The 11,797-nt window shown below is 31.8% G+C and overlaps 1 protein-coding gene across 1 annotated transcript in view; it reads right to left on the bottom strand.

The window, feature by feature from the left end:
• Positions 1–2,324, bottom strand: part of LOC107488902 (uncharacterized) — a 5,747-nt gene extending 3,423 nt beyond the window's left edge. The window contains 5 exon segments of the mRNA XM_052262503.1: positions 281–337; positions 453–542; positions 627–900; positions 1,979–2,058; positions 2,118–2,324. Of these exon segments, the coding sequence (XP_052118463.1) occupies positions 281–337; positions 453–542; positions 627–779 (300 nt within the window). The 5' untranslated portion in view covers positions 780–900; positions 1,979–2,058; positions 2,118–2,324.
• Between the last annotated feature and the right edge of the window lie 9,473 nt (positions 2,325–11,797).

The following is an 11,797-nucleotide window of genomic DNA, read 5'->3' as shown; positions in this document are numbered from 1 at the left end:
AAACTTTTTTTGGCCAACATCTGCCAACTGTTTCTAAATCCTTAACACTAAATTATAAAACCTAAACCTCAAATCCTCCACAGAATGAGAATTTTTAGAATTAAAGAAGAAAGGGTAGCTAATGTTGGCTAAGTACAAGTTGTTCCCTATACTTTCTCACAGCTATTTTGCTTCTTTTCTTGGCATTTGTAATGCTTGACCTTAACATTCTACATACACTCAAGGTTTCATACTTAAAAACCAAAGCACAAAGAGAGTCATAATAATAAAAACCGCAGACCTTATTTACACGAATTGGCTTGCCGTAAAGTTTAATCATATTAAGCACCTTGATGGCCTGCGATGGAAAAGAAATTAAATGAGCAGCTGATACAACTATGACCTATAGAGAAATAGAACAAAGCATCACACTCAACTGAATAACAATAATAATAGTAGTAGTAGTGACTTACATAGTCAGCATCTTCTTCACTACGGAATTCAACAAATCCATATCCCTGGTGTTGGTTAGTGACTCTGTCCTTGGGAACATAGACATTAACTGAAGAGGCGCAAGAATGATATCAAACCCTAATGAAAACAACAGCAGATTTGGAGAGAGAGAGAGAGAGAGAGAGAGAGAGAGAGACAGGGCCAGCCTGAACGAAAAGCTCCCAGAGCAACTCCTCGGGAACTTGGGGGTCGAGATTGCCAACATAGGCGGTGGCGTCCTGATTCCTCTCGGCAGAGTGTTGGCCAAGCAAGTTGGCGCCAACACCAGGCGCTATTCGAGTCGTCATAGATGGCAACGGAGGAGGAAGAGAGTGCCGCCACGACCAACAGTGGGAGAGGGAGAAGGGCCTGCGAGCCGAGTATCTTCTTTTGTCACTGTTTTCTCGTCTCTTCTGGGGAGGTCTTGGACTGGCACACAAGATGTCACTTTTCAGCAAGGTTGCGAGAATCGGACCGGTCAATGAACCAGTAAGGTCACTGTTTACTGGTTCGACCGGAATTCGACCAATTTAATTAAATATTAAATAAAATTATTAAAAAAATCTATATATAATTTCAAATATATAAATTTGATCATTTCTAACTTAATAAAATTTAGTATTTCACAATTTCACATAATAAATTATCCATAATTTAATATTAGAAATTCACAAACAACTTCAAACATGAAAGTTCATAACTAAAAACAACCAAAATACACATAGTGACCATAATGTTATACTATAACAAACTTTAATTTGCCTCATCTGGCTCACCATCACTCTAGTATTGTGCCTCCATGTTCATATCAAATTCCTTCTCACCAGACGTTGCATCCACACACTCATTACCTACTGATCTAAGTACTCTATCAACATTCTGTTCTTGGTCTTTATCTTCAATGACGCTATAGGAGACATTATCATTTAGAAAATTCCTAAAGAAAGCCATCCTCTGATGTATAACTAACTTAAATTTTCTTAACTTCAATCTCCGTCGCAGTGAAAGTGATTAATCAATAATCATAGTAAATAAATTAGTCCTATATATCACTTGATGCTTTTGTTTATGATGTCTCCCAAAAACTTGGAGAATAGTGACAAATGTTTAGTAGGGTCTTGAATTATGCTCAGATGGATAAATGCTTAGTTTGTGATTGTTCCATCTTTAACATACAACCAACAAAATCACGAACAAAATTAACTCACCAAACAAATTTGACAGAATCATTCAGCAACTCAACTCAGACATTCAGCAACTCAACTCAGACATTCAGTAAACCACTAAACCCAGTATTATTAACAAACAACGGTAAAACCAACAAAAATAAGCAACTCAGCTCAGCTAATCAGCAACTCAATTTCAAACACCAGCAAAAATAATTCCAAACACCAGTAAAACCACTAAACTCAGACATTCAGTAACTCACAACTCAACCCAGCTAATCAGCAACTCAATTTCAAACAAAAGTAAAACCAGCAAAATAATTCCAAGTCACATTACTTACCGGCGGCGAGAAGGAAGGGGAGTGAGGCGACGACAGAGGATACGGCGACACCGGCGAACACACAGAGAGAGCTCGAACACCCAGAGAGAGAGAGAGAGCGCTCGAACAGAGGAGACAACGATGGCCACAGAGCTTTCACACGATGGCGAGGGAGCTTCCTACGACGGCGACTCAGCTTCCTACGACGGCGACGGAGCTTCCTGCGACGGCGACGGAGCTTCCTGCGACGCCGACGGACCTTGTACCCAACTCCTTCCACACGCGATGCTTGTACCCAGTGGAGAAGAGTTCGGCGATGAAAACAATGCGGGGATGTGGTGGTTACGGGCGGGGTGGCTGTAGGTGGCTAGGGTTCTTTGTTCTTTCAATTTCAAACTTTCTAAAAGGAGAGGCCGAGAGAGGGGTGAGGAGCGGGAGTGGGAGTGGGTTGCGGCCTTGCGAGTCTTGGGGTAGCCATTCAGGGTTTTTTCTTTTTTTTTTATCTATACCAATGTATTATAAATCCAATACTAGAGTTTGGTGTCTAAATTTTGTAGACATTATTTGTTCTCGAGTTGTATGAACCAAATATATGGACAAAATAATAATAATACAATTTTATTTTTTTATTAAAGAAAATCATTAATCTACGAAACAGTTAAATAATTATTGCAATAGTGAAAGAATTAAATAATTGTTCTACTTAAAAATATTATTACTGTTGTCATTTTTTTATGCGCCTTTATATCATTTATTAAAAAATAGAGAATTTAACAAATTAATAATAATATTGTCATCGAAAGAACAAATGTAACGTCACCTTGATGTGCAAATGATCGAGAGACAAATGATTGGGAGATGATTGAACAAGGGAACTAATATAATTCTTACTAGCGTGATAACCCGTGCAATGCACGAAATTTATGAAATTTAAACCATTTTAAAAGAAAAATATTAAGAATATAATTAAAATGTATTCTATAAAAATAGATATGTTGTATTAATTTTGAATAATTATAAAATTATTACTATATTAAAATAAAAAAATAAAATACAATAATTATTCAATATGTAAATAAATGGCATAACTTATTTTTTAAGATAAGATAATAAAATATTTAAACAATTGTTAGACACTAAAAAAACAGAAAAAAGAAGTCTAACAGAGATGTAGTTTACTATTACGTATTATGTTAAAAATACATAACGTCAAGATACTTACTGATAGTAAAACAAAATATATACAACATATATAAATTTGTTCACCAAACAAAAAATAAAATATGTCCAAGACAACTTAACACATAATTCAAAATATCCATCAAATAGAGTTATACATAGGAGGCCTAACGTCGCTGAATCAATAACTCTACCTGGCGGTTAGCTATCGAGCCGAGTTTCAAAGTAATGATATCACCCTCCTTTAAGTTGTATATTCTACAACACTCACTCCACCCGACCCCAAATTTCCATTCTCGACCTCTTCCTCCATTTTTCAGTAAGTGAAAAAAGAACACATTTTTCTCTACATTGGAATTTGGACCGGTGATCGTCCAAATCAAACCATCTCCAGATAGCTTAAGATACACAGCAAATTTTGAAGCCAAATACTGCAACGAATAATTCATAGTTAACACAAACATAATATTTTCATGCACAACGAATAACAGATTTAGGAACAACATCCAATAAGCTTGCAAGAAAAAAAACAAAAGAAAACACTCTTTTGAGATCAAGTTACCAATTTAGATTGTCCGACATCCGAAGAAACCTCCGGAGCATATCTAATTCAGGATAATATGAATATGTTAGTCACCACACTAAAAAATAGCAAGCTATCCCATGAAATTAAAATCCAAAATACAAGAAAAAAAGTTATATCTAGCATTACCTAGGATTAGCCAATTCGTTTGCCGCGTTACTTTGTTTGTTGACCTCCAATGATAAACTATTTCCACTAGACAAATCTATCGGATTATGCGGATTATCCCCTACCAGTGTCCCATCTTGATCATTGTTTTCATCACCATCTGATGAAAACTGATCATCAGATGGTTCAGACCCAGATAGAACCATCACATCAGCTGATGACTCCTCATCAATCCTGGTATACTTGATGTGAAACACTCTTGATACATTATCAAGTGTCTCTGGGTCCATTAGCTCAGGCACATATGCATTAGGATCAATGTGAACTTGGATGGGTTGGTTGTCCTTATCCCACAATAAAATAAAATAAAAATTTCAAAACCGACATACCTAAATTGAACAGATGCATCTCTATCAATAAGTAAGGAAGTTCTAATCTGTTCAAATGAGTAGTCAGTTATAAGCAACTGATCATTCTTTCTTATCACCTCCAGGACTAAACAATTATCTACCTCGTCAATAACATAGAACATTGGACCTAATCGTTCCCCATGAGTTGAAACAAAAGTTGGAGGAAGAGCTCTATCACCCTATATTCAAATTTCTTCCCAAAGTTAATTCATGTGTAACAAAACATGCTAAAAAACCTTCACATAATTTTACATAATGATTTAACAAATAGAGATATTTTAAATCTACCATTATTACCAACTGAGCAACACAAGAGAACAATAATCACTTAAATGAACTAACATTATAATGAGAAGAAAGCTTTAGCATAAATAATTGAGAAGATTCTAGTTGAGTAAACAGCTAAATGAATTTAAACAAAATATCCATAGAAAAGGGACAAAGGGGCAAAACAATCACTCTCAGACATGCAGAAAATAGTAGAAAATAACAAATTAAAGAACATAAAGTCAAATCAGGAATCTAATTAATTGAGATTGATACTACTGACTAAAACTGCACATTGGCCATTAAGCTTATTAAGAATCAAACAGAAAACTGAGAGATTTCAACAATGAAAAACAAATTTTTGTTATTTTGATGGATTCTAAAACCAAATCATGTACATGAACTTCGAATCATCTTTTTATCTATTAATAAATATTAAATCTTTAAAGTGAGTATCAATATACGTATGATTAGTAAACATTATATTATTTATTTTGAATGCTCATTGATAATTTATCAAAACTAATCTTTTTAGAGTTGTTGTATTCTACACCCATTTGAGATTAGAAAGATTAGGAACTCAAAATTAGCTAATCAAACTCATCTAACAGGAAAAAGAAACTATCAAGAGGAGGAAAGTAAAAAACACCACTAACTGAATATAAATTAAAAAAAACCATTCAAAGTTAAAGATTTAACACAACTCTTTAATAGGTTAACATGCATGATATAATATTCCATAATATATTTCATTACCTGCTTACTGAAAAGGCGAAATCTAAAAATCAATTCTTTTTCGTTGGACCAGTATTGCTGGGTTGCTAAAAATCTCATATTAGCACATAATGGTACAATTAGAATTCAAGACAGAGACTTTTAACCAAGAAACCAACTAACTAAGTATACAAAAAAATAGTAACAAACTAAAAGTACATTAATGAAAAATACCCAAGAGACCACGTTGAAAAACTACTACACAACATATTTTACAACAACTTTTGAAATCTGGCCTACATATAAATGAGAAACCAATAAAATTAAATTACAACATGAAAAATATCTTAGAGAGAATTTAAAAAAACCTATAGATGTCATAACATCGATATTTAATTGACATTAAAATTTTCAAAAGTTAATCTGAAATATATTGAATGGAAAAGTAAATGAGACTTCAATGGAATTGAAAATGCAAAAAAGAAAACATCTTCTCTAATGCTCAGCACCATACCTGTTTGGATCTTCTCTATTGGCATCCATGGCCATTCAGACTTATCAAATAGAGATACTTAGTATAAGGATTCAAGAAGAAAGAAAAGATCTCGTCTCTTACTGCAAAAGAGAGCACTATAATAAATTAAACCCTAATAGGAGATTTCAACAAATTCAAGAAAAACAGATGATAAAATTGAATCGAGAAACATAAAGAACAAACATAAAGAAGCAACAACAACCATTCATAAACAAAAGAAGAAATAGACGAACGAAAATATTGTTATTTATTCTAGTAAATTAAATTTCTACTAATGCTAATTATAATCTTGAGAAGTTTCAGAAAGCTAACCACTATTACTAATAATAATTTAATAAAACAATCATGAATTATGAATTTCTTAATTAGAATATGCATTACAAACGATATGAAAAAAAGAAAATATACAAAAATTAGATCAATATTAAAATATAAAAGACCAGAATGAATATTAAAAAATTATAAATACGATTTTCTTTTTTTACTATTTAAAATGTTTCGGAAATCAAAAATTTCTTTCTTTCTGTTTAAATCGGGGAAGAACGTCTCCTTGAATTATACATGCATGCCAAAATATATGACAATCTCTTACATTGGTTCTAATTAAAACTCAGCAAGATGGGAGAGCAATAAAAATTTCAGTATCAATCAAAAAAATAATCAGAAAGGATACTTGAACCAAGGCTATTCACATAAAGGTATTAACTGGATATTTTCAGAAGACAAAAATTTAGTTGATGAAATCACCGAAAGGAATGATACGAAAAATGAAAAGAAAACCAAAAGAAAAAAAGTGAATAGAAAATTATGTTGGGACTGCAACAGTTAGGGCAAAAACTTAACCTCTTATTCGATTGTCAGAAAGTTTACCTGTTCAAAGAAATGGAGACGCCGGGACCAGTGGAGATGATGACAAGTTTGTATCTTCTAGCATTATTTCAGGTCTAACGCTGCAAAAAGTAGGGCGGTGTCTTTCTGGGTTGAGTGAACTAAGACCCCAGAGGGAGAGCATGGACGGTAACGACGTTAGGTTTTCTTTTTGACCTTTTTCTTTAATCGCGTGTGTGTCTTGTGTGTGAACTTTATTTTTTTATTGCGTGTGCGTTTGGGTAGGGAGGGGTGGAAGAAGAGAGAGACACCTTTGGTCTTTTAGTCTTTCTTTGGTAACGTTAAACAAGTAAAAATACTAATAGAATATATAAGATTATAATTAAAATAATATAGATAATTCATTAAAAATAAATGACACTAAAAGAACGGTTATGAGAAATGAATCATTAGAAAATACAATTAATTTCACATTTATTAATTAGAAGATTTTTTAATATTTATGATAGTTAAAAATAACTAAATATTGAGAAAAATATATCATAATATAATTTTTTCTATTCATTTCAGAATTTTTGATATCAATAAATTTTATGTGTCCTAAAGTTTAACTAATTTTTACAATTTTTTTCATTTTTATTTTCTATTGATAAATAGAGAAAAAAATAATGGAAAATCACAGGAAAAAAAATGAAAGAAATAATTACTTAACGATAGAACATATTAACATACAAATTAACAAATATAAGTAAAAAAGTAAGTAAAAATGTATTTATTTTTTTATAAAAAAATATGGTTCTTCCTCTTAAATATAAAACTTGTTAAAAGAAAAGTTAATTATTATTAATAATTTTATCAGTAATTTTTTTTAGTAATAAAATCTTCCTAATAATTTTTTAAACTAATATTTTCTTTTTTCTTATATGGACCGAATTAATAACTTTTATAACATAAAAAAGTAAACTTTGTGTATAATGATTAATTGTTTATATGTACTGTAGAATAATGTTTCTAATTAACCCACAAACCAAGAAAAAAAGAAGAAGAAAATTAAATATTAAATATATCAATTATCCTCAAGTACAAAATGAAATCTAAAACTTGCATCAAATTAAGATGACATTTGAAAACTTAAAATATCCATTTTTTCAAAAATAATTTTATAAATAAATTGAATCTTGTGAGAAGTAAAATTATAATTTAGTCTAAAGAAAATATATAGTTATAATAATGGTATAGGAATTAGGAATTAAAAAAAAAACTCCATCGAAGCATGTGATATAAAATCATCAAATAGAAGCTGGTTTAAAAGAAGGCTAACTTTTAAAATTATCTGAACATAAAATCGGAATGATTCCTTTAATATCAGAAATGACAGCCAATATCCATTTTAGCATCCATAACAATGCAATCTTAAACTAACCCGAGGAATGGGTCAGAGTAAAGTTGCTCCAATCTTTTTGTATCCTAAATTAGAATTATAACTAAAACAGTTAACGAAAAAAGTGAAACAGTTCTGGTCATGAAAGGGAAAAAAGATCATCTAAAATGTGGAGGTTTGGAAAACTGGAAAAGCAAATTTCTAATCACCTTTAAATTTGTAAGTTTTATTATTTGTGAGCCCTAGTATCTTATTTCAAGGTGATTAAAGTCTTACTTCATCACTTTACCAACCTACTCAAAACAGATCAACATAAGTGAATTTTTATCCTAATATACCAAATATAAGATAACTTTTATTACTAAAGGAAAAGTGAGAGAGAGACAGAGACTCTATAAGGTAAAAGAATTCAGGACAGAATCTTGTAGCAATAGAATTCAAGATAAAATTCAATAGTGTGTACCTAAGGAGAATTACAAAAGAAGTCTGAGTTTGCTATTTGTATATGGAATATGAGAATTCTTTTGAGCTAGTGGTGTGATCACATTTCCCAAACAAGAAGGAGACTTGTTAATGAATTGCACTTCTTTTAGTCTTTCTCCTGTGACTTAAGATTTGTCTACTCATTCACTTCCAGAAAGCTATATCAAATGCAGACAACTTCGAATAGTGTTACCGGATGTATCTTTTCCGTGAACATGCACAGTGAGCGTACTGAATTGAACAGCCTTTTATTATCAGTCTATGTGTTAAACATTTAAATTCAAGTATGAATAATAAAACATAATTTATTGATCGGTATTAAAAATTCATCATAATGTACAATTTTTACCTGGATTAAATGTGGAAAGGTGGTTAAGACCGAAGAATTTTAACCAATAGTCTACCATCACTAGGACTTTGACCTTCCTTCCAAACCTTGAAATCGGAAGGAAAGTAATTAGCATCACTCCAACATTTTAGGAAAATTAGGTCAAATGGTCCTTGTACATTTCCCTGTCGATCTTTATAATACCATATATTCAACTAATTAAAAGGTTGAACCTCTCTTGTAATGATTGGTTGATATGAAATTGTTATATTCATAACCAAATTCATAAGCAAATTCATATAGAGCTACAGACTCATTTATTTTATTTTCTTCTTTTGCTGTCTAACCATATGAAAGCAACTTCATCTAGCCAGAAAATTAAATAGAGAGCATCATGAAACAGAATAAACCTGAACAAATAGTTAAGAGGAACATAATTGATCCCCATATCCTTATAGGTACAACCTAATGGACCACTCTGCCAGAAGAAACAAGAAAAAATATTAGATGAATATATAATTGGTTTAAGTTTGCATATATAGTAAGCAGACATTGCTTCTTATTTCATTGGTCTGTGTCCACGTTAATTAATGTATGGAAGAACAAATGGAATGTGTATCATACTTCTTTTATCTTACCATGGTATATGTCTTCCCATATCTAGTTTCACCATATGCAAAAATACCAATATTATATCCATCCATCAGGGATCTAATTAATGGGTCTGTGTCCTTAAAAATCTCATTTGTGTATAAAGTTAGAATAAATTTCAATAAGATGATGTAAAAGAGAGAGAAGGGGAGGGAAAATTTCTGTAATCAGCATGTGGAACTCTACCTTAGCCAGCCTTTGCACCAAAAACCCGACTGAAGTGAAAAACTTCCCTTCCATGTTTCAATATTTTGGATGGATATGAACTGAATACAGAACCATCCTCCCCAATGAAATCAATAATATTCTTGGATTCAGCCTGAGATGTGTGCCTGATTCTGCAGTAAACTCGAATATCACCTATAATTTGGATCTGAAAAGTTTCACAAAATTAACTTTGCTCAATAATATATAAAGAGAAAGTGGCCATTAATTAAATAAACAATTAAAAATTCAACCTTTTAGATCTTGAACCATGATAAATAATTTCCCAATCTCTTCTACTACTCTGTTATATCCAGCAGCTTTAGTTCCTATATCCTCTAGTTGACTCCCTGAATTCATAAACCATTATTTCATCTCAATAATTAATAAGCATAAAATTGATTCTCAATACACACAATTAACTCACAACCAGAAGTTAAAAAAACAAAAAAGCATCGATCCAAAAGGTAAAAAACTAACAAATGAAGCCATTCAAATTCAAACACAATGACCTTTGGAATTTTGGAATAGTTCCAACACAAATCTCAATTGATCACATACCGGTAGAAATGAAAACACCCAACCAAATTTATCAAGATGGTTCCTATCCTCTAGCAATATTTGAAGTATTGTGCAAAACAAATTGGGAGTGACCTATTTATCGTGATAAGTTCCTAACAAATAAGAAATTCCAGAGTGAACAACGATAATTCATAATGATATCTAATTGTTTAAGCAAGATCTAAACATAATAGGAAACCTTAACAACACTTTTTCACTTCCTCTACTCAGTAAATAGATATTTTTGTGATACCTAACCTCACCTCCATCACGACCGTCACTGCCGCCACAGAAGGACATCTTGTTCGTCCTGTTCAAATGGTGCTTATGCTTCTCCTTCTTCTCCACCAGCACCACCGGAGACTTCTTCCTCTTCCAATCGGAGTCTATCTTCGCTGCAATTACAGAGAGAGTGAGAAGAGATATGTGACTGAGAAGGCTCTGAATCAAAATCGGCTTGACGAAAAAGAAAGTAATGAGGAAGACATAATGTCTTCCCAATGGAACACCCCTGTTCCCCAATCAGATTCATTCTAACTCCATCATGCGGTCCACATCTATTGATCTAATACATCCAGTATCCACAAAAAGGAAAGTAGTGAGGAACCTTCGTGCTTCACCAGTATGTGCGATGCCCTAACCTCAGCTCCATCACCACCGTGGCTATTGCCAAAGTACGACATCTTCTTTGTCTTGTTCAAATCCAGTTTATGCTTCTCCTTCTGCTCCGCCAGCACCACCGGAGACTTCTTCCTCTTCCAATCGGAGTCTATCTTCGCTGCAATTACAGAGAGAGTGAGAAGAGATATGTGACTGAGAAGGCTCTGAATCAAAATCGGCTTGACGAAAAAGAAAGTAATGAGGAAGACATAATGTCTTCCCAATGGAACACCCCTGTTCCCCAATCAGATTCATTCTAACTCCATCATGCGGTCCACATCTATTGATCTAATACATCCAGTATCCTAGAAATTTTTAACCTTTTTTTACGAAAAAATATCTATCTCTACACTATTAAAGTATTAAGATAGATAACTATGTTAAATGCATCAATAAATTAATAAAAGCAACTAAGTATTTGATTAGGCATGACTAAATCGGAAAAAATAGATGAAAAATATATTTTTACTTACTTTTTACTGGAGTTGATAAATTTCTAATAATAAAAATAAAATTACTTTTTTTATTCATTATAATTTTTTTAGAAGTTCAAATTTATATTTTTAATTTTTTTTGAAATATATATTTTCACATGATAAATAAATAAAAAGTACCTTTAACCAATTTTACTTAAAAATATATTTTTATATGAGATATCTAAATATAAAATTATAACACGATTGAAAAAAATACATTTTTTAAATAATTTTGGGTTCAATTATTTAAATTATTGCATACATTTTAATAAGTTGTAACAAAACAAATATATATATAATAACCATATCCACACATACAAATTTAAGCGTAAGAAAGAGAATAATTTTTATAAAGATCACAACTTTAGAGAATGAGTTGATAATTACATACCAAAATAGATCTGTTGACAACATACTTTACCAATTTCCTAACTACTTAACACAACTAAGCAAAATTTTAACAATTCTTTAG

Source organism: Arachis duranensis, chromosome 5 (assembly GCF_000817695.3).
Source record: "Arachis duranensis cultivar V14167 chromosome 5, aradu.V14167.gnm2.J7QH, whole genome shotgun sequence".
Classification (NCBI taxonomy): Eukaryota; Viridiplantae; Streptophyta; class Magnoliopsida; order Fabales; family Fabaceae; genus Arachis; species Arachis duranensis.
This window is presented reverse-complemented; position numbering and strand designations above follow the sequence as displayed.